The sequence below is a fragment of the Petaurus breviceps genome, unplaced genomic scaffold (assembly GCF_028583685.1).
Source record: "Petaurus breviceps papuanus isolate PSGF00001 unplaced genomic scaffold, PetGlider_PUasm1.0 79, whole genome shotgun sequence".
Classification (NCBI taxonomy): domain Eukaryota; kingdom Metazoa; phylum Chordata; class Mammalia; order Diprotodontia; family Petauridae; genus Petaurus; species Petaurus breviceps.
Window position 1 is genome coordinate 31617178 of NW_027186523.1, and position 18084 is coordinate 31635261.

At 36.4% G+C, this 18084-nt stretch overlaps 1 protein-coding gene across 1 annotated transcript in view; it reads right to left on the reverse strand.

The window, feature by feature from the left end:
• Window positions 1–18084, reverse strand: part of LOC138175894 (coiled-coil domain-containing protein 146-like) — a 245301-nt gene that overhangs the window by 57586 nt on the left and 169631 nt on the right. Inside the window, exons 5-8 of the mRNA XM_069106545.1 lie at window positions 10399–10456; window positions 8866–9042; window positions 4971–5044; window positions 1351–1578 (exon numbers count right to left, since the gene is read on the reverse strand). Coding sequence (XP_068962646.1) covers window positions 1351–1578; window positions 4971–5044; window positions 8866–9042; window positions 10399–10456 — 537 coding nt within the window. The remainder of the gene's footprint in view (window positions 1–1350; window positions 1579–4970; window positions 5045–8865; window positions 9043–10398; window positions 10457–18084) is intronic.

Below are 18084 nucleotides of genomic sequence, written 5' to 3' on the forward strand. Positions count from 1 at the left end.
AGAGAGAGAGAGAGAGAGAGAGAGAGAGAGAGAGAGAGATTTGTGTCTTGTGATACCACAATTTGGCACATACACCAAGGAAAAAGTCCCATGTGTACAAAATACATCTATCACTTTCAGTGGTAGCCCAAACTGGAAACAAAGTGGGTGCCAGTCATCTAGGGAATGGTTAAGCAAATTGTGGTCTGTAATGTGATGGCTGCATGCTAGAGTGGAAGGCTCCTTAGCTTTGGAGTCAGAGGACTTGAGTTTACATCATGCCTCTCATGGTTATTATTCATATCATATTGGACAAACCGCTCAAATCCTTGGGTCTCAGTTTCTTCACCTGTAAAATAAGGGTGATGGACTAGATGGACTCAGAGGTTCCTGCTAGCTCTAAGGCCAGGATCTTGTGATCTTATGATTATGTACTAAGAAATGAAAAACATGGAAATTCAGAGAAACGTGGGAAGAATTGAATGAATTGATACAGGGTACAATATGAAACAAACAAAAAAACAATCTACACGATGATTGCACTAATATGGTAGAAAACTAAAGCTGAAAGATATCAGAGGTAGCATAGTATAGCAAAATTATAGTGCCCTAAAAACAGAATTAAAACAAAAAATTAAGATCAGAACTCTTATCAGCTCAGAAAACAATCTTGCCTTTCAAGGACTTGATAGTGAAAAACACCCCCATGCAGAAGGGGGTTATGGCTATCAGGGAAGAATATGGGTGGCTAGATGGCACAGTGGATAGAGTGCTGGGCCTGGCATCAGGAAGACTCATCTTCCTGAGTTCAAATCTGGTCTCAGACACTTAGTAGCTAAGTGACCCTGTGTGAGTCACTTAACCTGTTTGCCTCAGTTTTTTCATCTGTAAAATGAGCTGAAGAAGGAAATGGCAAACTATTCCAGTATCTTTGTCAAGAAAATCCCAAATTGGGTCATGAAGAGTTGGACACCACTGAAAAATAGAAAAAAAGACTGATAAAAACCCCAACAACAAAAGAGTCATACATTCTCAGACATGGCCAATGTGTTTGATTTGCTTTGTTTAAGTGGCAAAGAGAAAGTTCTCTTGATGAGTTTGGTTGGAGGTGAGATAGTTGTAAACTCCTTGAGGGCAGGGAATCTATATCTCCTGCGCCTGAAACATAACAGGCACTTAACTAAATTCTGAAGGAATTAAGTTAATTTAGTGATAGTAATATAACAGAAAGAAAAAAAATAGTAAATAGGAAAAAAATGACACTGTTGCCCTATTCAAAAGCATAGTGATATCTTGTCAACACAAAACATTTAAAAATATTTTTGAGTCTTCAAAAATCATAAGAAAACCATAACCTAATATGCAACTAACCTTTCAGTCAGTAAACTGGCTTCATTCTCTTTGGTTAATTCCAATAATTTTGACAGTTGGTTGAATTCTCTTTCTTTGATTTCCAGTAGGGCTCTCTTCCCTTCTACTTCCTTTATCACCTCCTCCTTCTCTGTCAATAAACTATTAACTTTGGTTTCCGATTTCTTGAGTATTTCACTTAATTCATTTACTTGCTCTACCAAGACTGCCCTTTTCTTCTCCATTTCTCTATGAGAAAAGTTTGGAAATGGTAATTTTTTCACAGTCAAAGGAAGCCATCCTATCTTCTCACCTCCTCATACTGGACTCGCCTCTCTATGTAGTTTTGGTTGAAAACCTCAGCCCTTGAGTCAACTGTAACTGCCAGGCTTGTCCCAGAACTATTTTGGAAGCAAGGGCTTGGGTTGTTTTGACTTCTGAAAGCTCAAGAATAGTCGACAAGATGAGAAGGGGAAAAATGGGGTTTGGTGGGTATGCTTTAAATATAGTAGTTCCTGAAGCTCTTCAGAAAAAGGGTTGGGAAGAAAAAAATTCAACAGCAGGGGAATGGTCACTAAGGAGGAGAAGACCAAAGGGGACAGTGGTGAGACAAAAGGCTGTCAATGGGGAAGGATGAAAGGGTAGGAGGCCGGCATGATAATAACTCAATTCTCTGCCATAGGGACTGAGGCATCCTTGACAACTGCACTTTCTATGTAACTGAAAGTTCTTCCACTAGCATCAAAAGTACCAGGATTTACATTTACTGTACAAGAATGCCTCAAAGGACCAAGCTGCATCAGCTGATGCAGTGCATTTTTTTTAATCCCTAAGGAAAAGAAAGTATATAGGATGAAAATATTTATTTCAGAGTAAAATTAAAATAAATTTTTTCCATCAGTTGACACTCTTGGTCCTTCTAGTATTAAACAACCCCCAAATGTTTTTGATTCAGAGTTTTCCAAGTGTATTTGCTTAGTTCTGTGATTTCAATAAACAGAGATTTTGTTTTGGTTTTTGGTGGGTGATGGAATCCTAATAAAGCTGCCCCCAGCCCTAATATTCTAACTTCAATATAGGCCTGGCCCCACTAAACAGCAGGCCCACTGTACCTACCTAACCCGACCTCTCCCCCCCACTCCAGCCAATATCCTAACTTCTTTGTATATGCCTCGCTGCTCACTGGAACAACAGATCCCTGAACGCTTGGTTCCCAGAGAAACAGCAGGTGTGTCCATATGATGGGAACCTAGCTGCTGCCTCTACCTGGTCACTGCAACCCAGACTCATTCCCACAGAAACAGGTGTGTCCTTGTATTCAATCACAATCACATCATCCATCTAGCCCAAGACAGGACCACAATTCCTAACTATCTGTCTTAAACAGACAGGGCCACAATAGCTAGCCAGTTGGAGGGCAGAATGACCAGAATGTTTAACCACCAAACCATAGAAGGGACCCCTCCTCCATTACCTGATCCCTTAACAAACCCCTCCTCCATTACCTAATCACTTAACAAACTTCTCTTGCCTTTTTAATATTAATGCTATTCCTCTATTCTATGTAAATTTGTTATGTAATTGCATCTTTTCCTTATAAAAATCTATCTTGCTTTCTCTAAAGTTACTGGTTCTTATTGGAATTTAGCTGGCTTCATGAGAGGCGTCAATCTCAATAAATGCCTATACTTGGATTAGAGGTGGTCTGCTCTGAATTATTTTTTTTTCTTTTTGGAGGGGGGAAGGTCGGGCAATTGGGGTTAAGTGACTTGCCCAAGGTCACACGGCTAGTAAGTGTTAAGTGTCTGAGGCTAGATTTGAACTCAGGTCCTCCTGACTCCAGGGCTGGTGCTCTATTCACTGCGCCATCTAGCCACCCCATGACTGAATTCTTTGAGACAGATCCACCACAACACATTATGATACCACAACAGTTTTGGGGCGGGGCAGAGAACCCAACCCAACAGTTTTTAACGTCCCTGAGTTTAAACCACAACAGTGGGTATATAGATTTTTTCAATTGGACCTGTGATTTCACTGATGAGGATATTCCCACCCGATTTGCAATTTATAGGCTTAGCAAAGCACAGAATAGAGAATATTGAACGTAATTTGGTCCTCTGCTGAGGTCTCAGGCTGGAGGTGAATACGGCTAATACCTTCAGAGACTGTCAGTATGTGTAAGGCTGTTCATTTCCCCACTTCATAGTCTCTATTTGCTGTTTCCTTCTTTGTGTGGCTCCGTGATGGTTTTGGGCCGACTGTTTGCCCCTATAATGATGCCCACTAGAAGGATGTGTTCTAATTGGGATTTCTTTTCTCTTTCCCATCATAACGTCTGCTCTTTGCTTGTTCCTTTAAAATCAGTGATCTCTTTCTCACCCCTCCCATCACTGCTTCTGTCATCTTACTACTTTCTCCCCCCTTTCCTCTTCCTTCTTTCTTCTCTCAAATCCTTCATTTTCTTGCTGCTTCTCTCACTCTCTTAGGATTTCCTGCCAGAAGCAGTTTGATTCCTCTGCCCTTGAACCCAAGCTACTTGGGCATACTGACTTATTTGTTTCCACCTGCAGGCCCTGGCCCAGCTGTGTTGGGATTGGTTCTAGCCAGAGAAGAAGCATGTAAAAGTCAAGAGTCCAGGGCAGGAAACTACCCTGAGTATTGTCTTCTTGATAGGAGAGGCAGCTAGAGGCCCAGTGGATAGAGCACTGGGCCTGGAGTCAGGAAGACTCATGTTCATGGGTTCAAATCTGACCTCAGACACTTATTAGCTGTGTGACCCTGGGCAAGTCATTTAACTGTTTGCCTCAGTTTCCTCATCTACAAAATAAGCTGGAGAAGGAAACGGCAAACCACTCCACTATCTTTGTCAAGAAAACCTCAAATGGGGTCATAGAGGAAAGGATACGACTGAACAACCACCACCACCAAATCCTAATCTCTGCCATCAGTTTAACCAATGAACACCTCTAACTGACATCTGATGTACTTCTAGGTGATTCCATCTCTGTGGGTTTGCTTTTTCTACCAACCAGAGAGAGAATTTCTTCCTTTCTTCTGGTTAGCAAATAGATCAGTCACAGGGCTACTTCTTTAAGTCTCCAGATCTCCTCACTTTTTCTTTTTGCCCCACTGCAAATGCTTTGGAGACTATTTTATTTTCTATATGAATATTTCAGGCAATTGGGGGAGCTATATATCTCAGTACTGGAAAAGTGAAAATATTCTATAATTGTGGCTTGTAGTTACCTGGAATAACTGGATTCTTACTATTCTATACAACCTTCACATTTCATATGTAGATAGATAAGATATAGATAGCTAAACTTTGTATCTACAGCCATATAAGAATTGTCAAAAGAGGAGTCTTGAATTAGAAAGAATCTGTCCCCATAAAAGTTGCATATAGATATATGTATGTATGCATGCATGCATTTATTAATGTAATAATTTGCTGTACTAATAAAAATCCTTTCTTTTAATGTACTTGATATTTGGCACTCACTTAAAATAAATTCTAAAATTATGCCAACAATTTGATGGATTTTACAAAAATTTTTTTATATATCTAGATTTGCTTTCTAATTTTATAGTATACAATTATTACAGTGGAAAATTGTAAATAAAGATTTAAATCATACAGTAGTTTACGGAATATTTTTTCTATTTCTTTTCCAATTTGCAAAGGGATGTTTTGATGGCGGACCACTTCATCCTAGTAAAGAAAAAAAAATTAAACTAAGTTGTCTGAATAACATCTAATTCATACATTTCTGAGAAATAAATAATTTTGTTATTATTCCTTTGACTTAGCATCTATTATATTAACATATATAATATTTACATTTGTGCTATATTATCAACACCATCTAGGCCAATGTTTTTCATCTCTAGTTTTAGCTTAGGAGGGGCTTGCATAATACTAAATATAAAATTAATTTTAATTTACTTTAAAAACATAAGTATATGCCACATAATACTTTTAGGAAGAGGTGATATTATGGTTTTGAGGCTACTGTCAATCTATAGCTTCAGTGTAAAGAAAAAATTATAAACATGAAATTCATTCCGAACATTGAGAAATAATATGAGAATTAGATAATAAACATATTAAAATATCACTATATTTTATGAACTCAGAGATGACAAATCTCTATGCTACAAGTATAAGCAAGAAAATTATCTTTGATTATTTTCTACCAATACACTGGACTGGAACTGAAGCATCTCTATTGAATCATGTTTTCTACAATTGCCCAGAAAGAACAGATCCATGAAAACTTGAGATAATTTTAAATAGATAATAACAGTAAAATATGCTGATATATTGGTATTAGATTTGTCAAATGTAATTAACAATGACTTTCCTCTGTATATAGCCTTTAAAATGACTATGATCCAAGAGTGGAATCAAAATGGCCTTCTGTGAGCAATATCCCCATGAACTCAAGCAATGATATATTAAAAAGAGAAGCATCATTCAAATGGCTAAGAAATGAGAATTTGTAAAAGCAGGAAGGCTAATGATGGCAATTGAGGACCAGGTCAATGCCACCAGAAACTACCCGTAAGCCTGTACTTAGTGACCAATGTAGAACATGTAAGAAAAGGTACAACACATTACTACAGGCTGTAAAAATTTAGCCTCTACTAAGTACCTAGCAAGATATAATATGCTGGCTAGATTATACATTAAAAATTCATTTTATTTCATGTACTAACAGATAGCAAATCCCTCTACTACAAAATCAGACTAAAATATCTTGAACAGTTCAAACAATAAATCATATTATAACAGGACCATTATTATAGACCACTATCACTGGACTGCCTACAATCTCCTAGACATAACATCGTTCCATAAAAACTTTAAAAGTTCATTTCAAATCATCACCATACTGAAACAATCCTAATCTACAAGCCGCATGATACAAAAAGGTTTCCTCTCTAGCAGAAGAGACAAAATTATGTGGGCACACAATGAGATATAGATGATCCCTGATGTCTTATCTCCTACTCGGATTGTACCGAAGATGCTCTCTGTGGGTAAGTGTCCAACCTAATACTTTTATCCACTACAAAAAGTAGATATTGTATTCAAGTGTGTGTCTCCACTGAGCTCTGAATATAAAAGAATCAGGGTAGGATAGCAACTTGACCCAGGACCAATGTTCTCTGAATACCACTGAAAAAGGTGGGAAGAATGAAATAATATATTAATATATCTTTTTATCACCTATCTAGCCCTTTCACATTTGCTCTATTGTGAGGATTAAATGAAAACTAATTTGTTCCTCATGAAAACCCTGTGAAATAGGCATGGCATTTTACAGATGAAACTGCGACTCAGAAAGGCTGCGCAACTTGTACAAGGGAAGACAGTTGGGTGAGTTGGGATTAGAACCAGGGTATTTTCAAAATTATATTTTCTACTACATCTTGCTAGATTAGGTCCTCTCTCTCCAAAAACAAGAATTTTAGGTTTTAAACTATGGATCAACTACTAGGTATAAAGCATTATTTTGTGAATACTAGAGTATCAGCTTATACCTAATTCATGAGGTAAATATTGATGTTAAGAAGATGGGTTTTTTTCAGCATCAAATAATTTAGGATCATTGAAAGTACTGAACAGGGGCATCTAGGTGGCACAGTGAATAGAGCACCAGCCTTGGAGTCAGGAGGACCTGAGTTCAAATCTGACCTCAGACACTTGACACACTTACTGGCTGTGTGACCTTGGGCAAGTCACTTAACCCCAATTGCCTTGCCTTTCTCCCCTCCCCCCCCCCAAAAAAAAGAAAGTACTGACCAATGTTCCAAAATTACTTAGCCCAATTTCCTCCTATTCAATTCTAGGCCCAGATCATTGCCCATCTACAACACTTGTTCAAAATAGATCACTGAGCTCCTGATGGATTCACTCTGGGCTTCCCATCCAGCTACATACAAAAACTTGTGTAATATGCTTTTAAAATATACTTTGTAGATGCTTGATTTAGTGGCTTAATTAAACTGGAGCACTTTATCAGGGAGGACTCGTGTGTGATAAGTGGTCTAAAATACCTCATCAAGAATACATATGACCAAAAAAAGACAAAGCTAGTCATGTAATGAGCATGAAGGGTAATCAAGAGAAATCCTGAATAATGACACATACCCCTGAAATTTGGAAAGAACAAGAGAAAGGCCTCTTAACATGTAGGGTCAAATGAGAGAATACACACACACATATACTCATATATGGATATATATATATATATATATATATATATACACATACACATATACTATACATATATATATATAACACTTAGCAAATCTTAATGAATTATATAAATTTATTTATCTGTTATTAATATGCTAATCATATCAGTCCTATACAGATGATCTATGTAGGACTGAATAGTATACAGGAAAATACTCTCAATTTAAGAGCCTAGAGATGTGGGTTCAAATTCCGCTTCAGAAAGTTATTAGTTATATGACCATGGACAAGTCACTTTACCACACAAGGTTTCAGTTTACTCTTTTCCATATCAGAGATGATGATACTTATACTACCTAATGAAAATTCTTTGTGAATCTTAAAATGCTATATAAATATGAGCTATTATTGTCGTCATCATTAATGGAAAGATAGAGAGACAAGAGGTACATAAGATGGGAAAGCTCTGTGTAGTTGGAATTTTCACTACAGAGAGAGGGAACAGATGCTGAGTCTTTCTGTCTACCTCCTCTAAGAGAGGAGATGGATTCATGGTATGGAATGTGGAATATTTTGGGGGGACATAGCCAATAAGAGAATTTGTTTTGCTTGACTATGCATATTTATTACAAAGAATTTGGTTTTCTCTCTCTCTCTTCCCCCCCCCCCCCAGTGAGTGGGGAACATGGGAGAGAGAGAAAATAGAATTTTTGTTAATTTTTTAAAAAATTAAACTTTATAAATAGAGGGAAAAGATCATGAAATTTAGAACTACAAAGAGAAATTTAGATCTTAGAAATAATCTACAGGGGTGGGGAACCTGTGGCCTTGAGGTCACATGTGGCCCTCTAGGTACTCAAGTGCAGCCCTTTGACAGAATCCAAAATTCACAGAATAAAGGCTGAGCGTCTTGGTTTCTCTATCTGCAAAAAGGGGTTAATACTTATACTACCTATCTTGGAGGACAGCTAGGTGGTATAGTGGGCTTGGAGTCAGGAAGATCTAAGTTCAAATTCGGTCTCAGACTTTTACTAGCTGTGTGACCCTGGGCAAATCACTTAATGCCTATTTGTCTCAGTTCCTTGTCTATAAAATAGGGACATACTGGAGAAGGAAATGGCAAACCACTCCAGTATCTTTGTCAAGAAAACCCCACAGATATAGCCCATGAAGTCAAAAGCATGGGACCTGACTGAACAACTGAACAACAGCTTGTTAGCAGTAAGGGAAGTAAATCGAAAAGTGCTATCTCAACATAAGCTCTTACTATTGCCGTTTGGATGACTGTTTTCATGTGTGCATACATTTATTTACTTTAATTGGTGTACCTTTAAGTTATCTTCTTCTTCTAATAAATCGTCTAGTTCTTTTTTGTCCTTCAGTGACAGTCTTTGCTTGTATTGCAGATCTTCCTTTAAGTTTTTTATTTCTAGTTTCTTTTGAATTATTTCTTTACGTAAGTCTTCACTGCTTTCTCTCAATATTTTCATCCTCTTCTCCATTTCCTTTAAAATTCACATAAAAATAAGATCCTGTTCTTGAATATGGAAAAAAATCACTGTAGCATTTTTAAAACTACTGATTTTTTTCTAAAAATACTTGTAAAGTGATTTTGGTTCAAAGATCATGGCAATTTTTAAAAATTTCACATGTGTTAACAGGGGAATGAAAATTACAAGGCATGCGCTCACAGGGGGATGCCAGATTAAGATTTCTTTTGTTACTGTTAAAATGACCAGCATTGCTATCTTCTAATATTAGATATGTTTTCCTTTTTTCAGATAGACTTTGATTTCAAGTTAAGCGTCTAAAATTGTGAAAGACAATTTTCATGGTTTTATAATCTGAAGATATAATTTACAGATATTTTGCTCAATAAACTGCCCATAATGCAAATAATTGACCAGAGTCTCCAGATGACTCTCATCCTGTTCTCACCTCTTACAGGTGCAATTGCTCTTTGTTCCAATAATACAGAATATCTGCTGAGTGGTTGACTAGGGAGGTATCTTTCATTAAACAAGTGTACAAGTATCTCCTCTCTTTTTTTGATGTAAAGCTTTTTGATGCCCGGGATTACCAATCATTTCAACTACTACCTTTGCTTGCCACCACAGGGAAACAAGGGTATCACAGTGTTCCAGACATTCTAGGTGATAATTCAGAATGCATTTTATCCTAGAAACAATTTTATACTAAATGATAGCTAGGTTTCATTGCAATAGACTTGTACTATTATCACTATGTTACATTATAATACTTTTACTATACTTCAGGTACATTATGTAACTTAGCTACCATTTTTAGAATTGTTTTGGTTGGAAGATGTATTTCAAAAGACAACTAAGTAACACTTTGTTATTAGTTGCCAATTACATATTCAAGTGAATGATTTCCATGCTATACCTATTATTCCCCACGTTTCCTTTAATAAGCTTGAGCTCCTCAAAAAATCACAATATATTAGTATGATTCAACAGCAACAATTATTTTGAGTGCCGACGACAGGATTGTTTTTGCAGTACACAAAGTGGACACTATCCAACAGAATCCATTTTGGGGAAGATCAAGGTCTCTAGGGGGTCCTACATACTACTTTATGATTCTGCTTGATTTCAGATCTTTTTTGAAAGCACACATTTGGTAATCCATATGCATGTTTACTCAATAAGTCACAGATTTTATCTTGAACACTTCTGAGTGAAATCCTTTGGACTTTTCCAGGTTCTCTATTATATATCACAATTTTTATAATCAGGTTTATTTGCACCCAGATGTAAAACTATATAATCTATAATAATATGTCTAAATATAATATAATATAAAACTATATAATCAGTAAACTACATAATCTCACTTACTCCAGGTTTAGGTATCTTCTCATATTCCTTTTGTATAAGCATTTTTTCTTCTTTTAAGCTGTAAAAACATCAATAAAATTTAGCAGTGCAAATGAATAAGAGATTTCAAAAACAATATTTTATTGGGGAGTACCTTTCACAGTTTGAGTCCTATTATATGTTATTTATTTAGAATTGTCTATATTCTGATGGAGTTCATACTATTGCATACAGTCCCTTCAGAAAAGATAACCAATCTAGTAAAAATCTTTAGCCCAGGTGCTGGAGAGAAGGTTCTTGAAAATCTTAGGAGGGATGCGCTTCACTTCTTTACATAGGAATTGATTAAATGCTTCCTCCATGCTCTCTTGTACCATGTTGCCATGCGGTGCCATTTTGCATGGGTGTCATATCTGAAACAGAACCCCATTTGGGAATATGGTCCAGGCAGATCAGGAAATGCTGTAAGACTCTGAAAACATTTAATATAAGGAAAGAACATGGGAGTGAGGAGACCTGGGCTTTCATCCTGCTTCTGCAACATATATTCCTATATATGTAACAGAAGGTATTGGGACTAAGTCATCCCTAAGCCTCTTCACAACTCAGGCATATTCTATTTAAATTTTGTTCCTTTTGGATGACACTGTATATCTTGCCACACTTATTCCACCCTATTGATTCCACACTGTTTCTTTTCTCTGTAAAGTTAAAAAACAAAATTAAAAAAAATACAAATTGCAACCAGAATTCATAACATGTTTTGAGCTTCAACACAATCTGTGCATTGGCCAAGTCAGGATGGTGATCAGTCAGTTGAGTTTAGCACAATCAGATGTCAACAGATTTCCTTCTCTCTCATACACTGTCTAAAGCAAAACAAGCTCATCAAAATTATATTTTTCTGATACTATATGACCACAACTTAAGGAATACAATTATCATTGAAGAATCAAAATTGCGAATGACCCAATTCAATGGAAGTGGGCCAAAAGAGTCTGTGGCATATTATGATTTATGACTTACATTCAAGAAATGGAATAAAAGGCATCATTCAAGAGATGTGTGACAGGAAAAGGAGGCATATAACTCATGTCACCATAACAAAATATGGTAAATAGGCTTCCCATATGTTGCACTGGTACCCAAAGGACCATGAGTAGAGCTACTGGTATATATGTTGAGTGGACTTTCTATGGTGCTGTTATGGGAGGACATAGACAAGAGTCCCGCAGAATTAGAAGGTGTGGTTGGGTTGTGATCTGTACCATTTGCTGGAATCATAGATCTAATGATATACCTAGGGTTTACAATGCAAAGTAATCTTGGTAGGTAACGTCAATACTACTATGTTCATTTTGTGTAGGAGAAAACAGAGGCTAAAGAAAGATTATGTGATTTACCCATGATAACACAACTATAAAGTTTTGGATCTGGTTCTCAAAAACCTCTCCCAAGTACAGTGCTAGTTCCATAAAAATTACATGGAAAAAGTACTGAAAGCAGAGGCTGGAAGGGGTAGGAGAACAGCAACTCTCTCTTCAACTTAGGCAAAAGCTTAATTAGCTCAGAAAAGGCAGGAGGGTTCAGAGGAGGCAAACCCTCTGGGTGACTGAGAAATGTGGTGGCATAATCCAGCAAAACTTCCGGTTTGGAGGGCTATTAACTTTCTCTGATAGTCTTTGCCCTAATTGTGTCCCACCTTCTCCTGCCTTGAAACTCCCTTCCCCTTTTCTTTCCTGAAATTCCCATGAAAGCTAGTTGATTGGCCCCTCCCCAAGAGGGGAGATGATGGGGAAACCACCCTTCCCTAAAATACCTGATCTTATTTAGGTTCTCTGACCTGTTGTGATGCATGGCATAAAAACAGCTTGGTTGGGGGCAACTAGGTGGCACAATGAATAGAGAACCGGCTCTGGAGTTCAAATCCAGCCTCAGACACTTAACACAAAAACTAGCCTAGTGACCTTGGGCAAGTCACTAAACCCCAGTTGCCCTACCTTTCCCCTCCAAAAAGCAAAAAAAAAAAACAAAACAAAACCCAAAAGCCCCAAACAAAACAACTTGGTGTAATAGTACTCTGAGTCTAAGGAGCAGACTTTGCCACCTCCAACCTATATTCCCTCCTGCTCTAGCCTCACCCCAAATTTTACTGGACTCTTGTTCTATCAGTGACTGCAACTGGATTCTCTGAACATTGCCCTCTCTAGATCCTGGGACTAAGCTCATCCCCATTTCCTCATGACTTTGAGGGTTTCCAAATAAAAGACCTACTGATTTCAACCTTGATAGCATTTAATTTGACTCCAAAGCCTTCTTTAAGGCCCAAGATATGTTTTGCTTGTTCATTTCTCAACACACACACACACAAAAATAGAAAACACACAAAAAAATAGAAAAATGGAATAAAAAAATTTGTGTGAAAAATGTTTTCCCTGTAATTTAAATGTTTAAGGGATATTTGAAATGAAACTGGAAATAAACCATGAAAGGTTTACCACAATTTTAGCATAAGAAGAGGCTGCCAAGATTCTAGTGAAAGCATGCAAATATGTAAATTAGGATGGAATCACAAAATAAAACTCTAGGCAGGATCTTCAGTTTTCTGAGAAAAAAAGTGTTTCAGGCACACCAGTTAAGTGTTTGATTGGGCAGAACCCCAGGACCTCAGACTCATTACTGTCTTTTTTTTTTTGGTGGGGGAAAACGGGTCTTGTGGAATGGGACCTATTCTCTCTTTTTAAAATCTCAGTGAGTGCATAGATACTCTCCTAATATGCAGCAATTGCATTGCCTATCTCCAGCTGTTATTTCCTAGGGATGGGGGCACAAATCTTTGGCAGACTAAAGAAATCCTAAAGATGGGAGAGACTCCAAAGGTCATCTAGTCTGACCTCTTCATTTTATAGGTGAGGAAGCTAAGGACAAGAGAGGTGTAAATCCAGGGAACTTGAGAATACCTAGATGACTTCAAATTTTATTCCCACTCCATAATATGATTGAATTATTATAATCTGAACCACATGGAAACTCAGTGGGTATAACTTTGCTATCTATAGTTCTGTTCCTGAATTACATGACTGAATTTACACATATGTAGCTAATAGAAATCAATGTTAAGGCTGATATAATTTTAAAAGCACTGAGGGAACAATTTTCAAAATATTTTGAAAGAATGGAAGATACCAAATGATTCGGGAAAAAAAAACCCATGGGTGTTATTCCCCTAAATCAAAAGGACATTAGCAACTAAAGGCCCCAATGCCACATTTCTCATCTCTATGAAGTCTTTCTGAGAAAACTCTACATATATGTTGAAGGTAGCCTTAATATATAAAAAAATATATTTATATACAATATATATATAAATATATTAAAATATGATAATATAAAAATAAATATATTAAATATAATATAAAATATATTAAAAGGTAGCCTTAATATATTAAAATATTAAAAATCCTTTGCACTTTTACAAAGGATTTTATACGGTAGGTTATTCCTTCACATCACATGGTTGACCAAAACAGACCTAATAATACAAGATCTTGTTGTATTTTATGATTTTATATTTTTAAAAATACATTTGACTTGAGCAAAATGCAATGAGATATTTACAAACTGGAAGAAGGAAATGGCAAACCACTCCAATATCTTTGCCAAGAAAACCACATGGACAGTATTAAAATGATAAAAGATATGACACTGGAAGATAAGCCCCTCCTGTCAGAAGGTGTCCAAAACATTACTGGGGAAGAGTGGAGGACAATTACCAGTACTCCGGAAAGAGTGAAGTGGCTGGGCCAAAGCAGAAAAGAAGCTCAGCTGTGGATGTATCTGGTGACAAAAGGAAAATCCGATGCTGTAAAGATCAATATTGCATAGAAGCCTGGAATATATGATCTGCAAATCAAGGGAAGCTGGATGTGGTTAAAGAGATGGAAAGATTAAACATCAGCATCTTGCATGTCAGTGAACTTAAATGGTGAGAAAGGGTGAATTTAATTCAGATGACTATTACATATACCACCGTGGGCAAGATCCCTAAGAAGAAATAGAGTAGCCCTCATAGTCAGTAAAAAGAAGAGAAAAGCAGGACTGGGGTATAATCTCAAAAAATGACAGAATAATCTCTGAATCTAAGGTAAACCATCCAACATCACAGTAATACAAGTCTATATTCCAACCACTAATGCCAAAGAGGCCAGTGTTGTTCAATTCTACGAAGATCTACATCATATTCTAGAAATAACATCAACAAAAGATGTCTCCTTCATTATAGGGGACTGGAATGCTAAAGTAGGAAATCAAAAGATAATTAGAATAATGAGCGTCTGGCCCTGGAGTGCAAAATGAAGCAGGGCAGAGACTAGTAGAGTTTTATCAAGATGATTGTTAGTCATTGTTAACAACAAAAGGTGATTCTACACATGGACATCACCAGATGGTCAATATCAAAATCTAATTATATACTTTGCAGCCAAAGGTGGAAAAGCTCTATACCGTCAGTAAAAACAAGATGTGGAGCTGATTGTGGTTCAGATCCTAACTAAAATTTTAGACTTAAATTGAAGAAAGTAGGGAAAATCATCAGACTGCAGACCTAAATAATATCCCATATGACTACGCAGTGGAGGTGATGAATAGATTTAAGGAGTTATTAGATCTGATAGATAGAGTGCTTGAAGAACAATGGACAGAGGTTGGCAATATTATACAAGAAAGAAAAAGAAGGGCAAGAAAGTAAAATGGCTGTCTGATGAGGCCTTACAAATAGCTAAGGAAAGAAGAAAAACAAAAAGTAAAGGAGAAATGGAAAGAAATACCCAACTGAATGCAAAATCCCAGAGAATAGCAAGGAAGAGAGGAAGGTTTTCTTAAACAAGGAATGCAAAGAAATGAAGAAAATAATAGAATAGCAAAGACATGAGATCTCTTTAAGAAAATTAGAGATACCAAGAGAACGTTTCATGCAAAAATAGGCATGATAAAAGAGAAAAATAGTAGAGACTTGACAGAACTAGAGAAGTTGAAGAAGAGGTAGCAATTTTAAATTCAAAGTATGTATATTGTATCAAAATTTAGCCATAGAAAAGTATCTAAAATCTTACTCATTGCTTGACTAGAAAGCTTTATTGGCATTAAATTTTAAATTATAGATGTATAATATGAGTGTCACTTAGAGAAGGGCATTTACTATACACAAAAATATAAGCTTGTCAAAAGTTGTGCTACACAATCAATGTTCCTATGATTGGGCATAAAACTATAAAATTGCAGCAGAACTATTAAAGTAATAAAATCCTTGAAAAATTACTGAGGGAAAACACAAATAAGTAATGCAAACTTAAAAAGATCAAGCTTGGCCCCAAAGAAGATATATGAGAAGATACCTTTCCCCAAACTTCTTTGCAGAAGTGCCAATATACATATATGTTGGCAGATTGTTTCTGTGTATCGATCACTGATTATTTTGTACATTGATTTTTTTTCCTCTTCTTCCTCTCTCTTTTTTAACTTTCTTATAAGAGATGGCTCTTTGAGATGGCGAAAAGGGAATGATACAGGGGATAGTTAGGCAATATAATAAAATATATCATTAAAATTCCTTCCTTTCTTCCTTTTTCAAAGTGTCTCCCATGTCTCCCATTCCTGTTAAGGTTGTACAAGATTACTTGATTGTAATAATAATAGACATTTATATAATGCTCTACATTTTACAAACACATATTCATATATAATTTGATCTCACGACAGCCTAGAGGTTGGTACTGAATGGCCTATTATAGCCATACAGAGGAAGAAGCTGAGCATCAAAGAGGTTTAGTGCCTTTCCCAGATAAGTGACAGAGATAGAATTTTAACAGCTATTGCTGACTTGAAGCCCAGCTTAGCTCCTACACCATGATGCCAGCTGAAACAAGTAGAGAAAAATACCAAGACGATGTTCATTTTCATGTAAAAAAGCACTGAGGGGATAGAAAGTAAGAGAATTATTTCTGTGGGCTTTGGGGAAGGAAGATTTCAGATTTTAAAAATATGGGCCATGAGCAAACCCAAACGCTTCATTTATTTTGTTGGCCACGCTTCCTTTATAACAAAAATGAAAAAAAAAAAACAGCACACTGCCAAATGACTTATTTATCCCCAGGGAACATGGGTCATGACTTGTTTATATTTCCTCCAGAGTCTAGCACAGTTCATTGCACATAGGTGGTGAATAATGAATATGTCAAGGGTTCATAGATTTAGACTGTAGTGGGATCTCAGGGGTCACATTCAACCCACTCATTTTACAAATGAGGAAAGTGCCTAAGGTCATGTAGCTGATAAGGGTCTGGAGCAGAATTTGAATCCAACTTTTCCTTACTCCAGGTTCAGTGCTCTAGCCTCTACATCATCATGCCTTTCATTTCATTTGTTGACTGAATGGACAAATAAATTAAAATGCTGAGAAATCCTATTGATTTTCAAAACCTAAGTGTATGGGTAAAGATGGAAGGGAAAAAAAAATGAAGTTTGTATCCTTATCACTCTCCTCCTCTTTATTCTACCATGTCAGTACAGAAAATTCAAGTGAATCAGTTTTGGTAACACCCAAAGTTCATCACTTAGTACATAAATCTATTCTAGCATTTTGAATAAAATGGAACCTGTGCCCAGCAACTTAATAAGGACTAATAAAGAGCTCAATAAAAAAATAGTTTGGAGTCACCCCTTCTAGTCATGTAATTTTATACAATTATAAAGAAGGAAAAGTTTTTATACAGCATAGCACCTACTGTGTGCTAGGCAATGTGGTAAGTGGTTTGTTTGTTTTTACAAATGTTATCTCATTTCATCTTCACAACAACTCTGTACAGTAAGAGATATTATCCTTATTTTATAGTTGAGGAAAAACACAAGCTAAGTGATTTCCCTAGGGTCACACAGTCGGGAAGTGTCTGAGGTCGAATTTAAACTCACGTCTTTCTGAATCCATACCTAGCACTCTATTTACTGAGGCACCAGTTGCATCTATAAAGAAATATAAATGCCATACCCAAGTAACTGTACAACTGGAAAAGGTTTTGACTATGCTACATGTATTAGCATCAGAGTTTGCTTTTCTTAAAAGTATTTGTACTCCAGAGAAGAGTAATATCAAACATTTTCCTAAAGGCTTATAAGCATTACACACTTTTATTCTGATTTCTTTTAATATATTATTTTTTCTCATACTTTTGTTAATAACAACAAAATATTGAAATGAATAAATTCTGAGACATTACAACAACTGTTTACAAAGATGGATAAGAGTTTTTATTGTTCCCTAGTCATCTGTTTGACTGGATGTCGCTGAGCAGAAGGTAATACTTATATAACAGAGATAGAGCATAAACAGAGAGAAAAGCCAGTGCTTTTCCCTCCCTCAGAGCCAGTCACAGCTGCAAACTGACATAAAAATGAGAGAGGAAAAAATATGAAGGTTTAGGGAGCAGAGACTTCAGATTAAGGCAAGTGGTTTATTTCAGTTGTCAATGAATATATCACATAAAAGAAATCATTGATAGCCTATTTGCACTGTTACTGGCATATCAGAAATAAGATGTCAGTATCTGAGATTGTTTTAAATGTGCTTAACTTGCACTTTCTAAACCAAAAAGATGAATACTAAATGGGTGGGACTCACTGGCTTCCTGCTTGTTTTCTTCAATAACCTTGTTT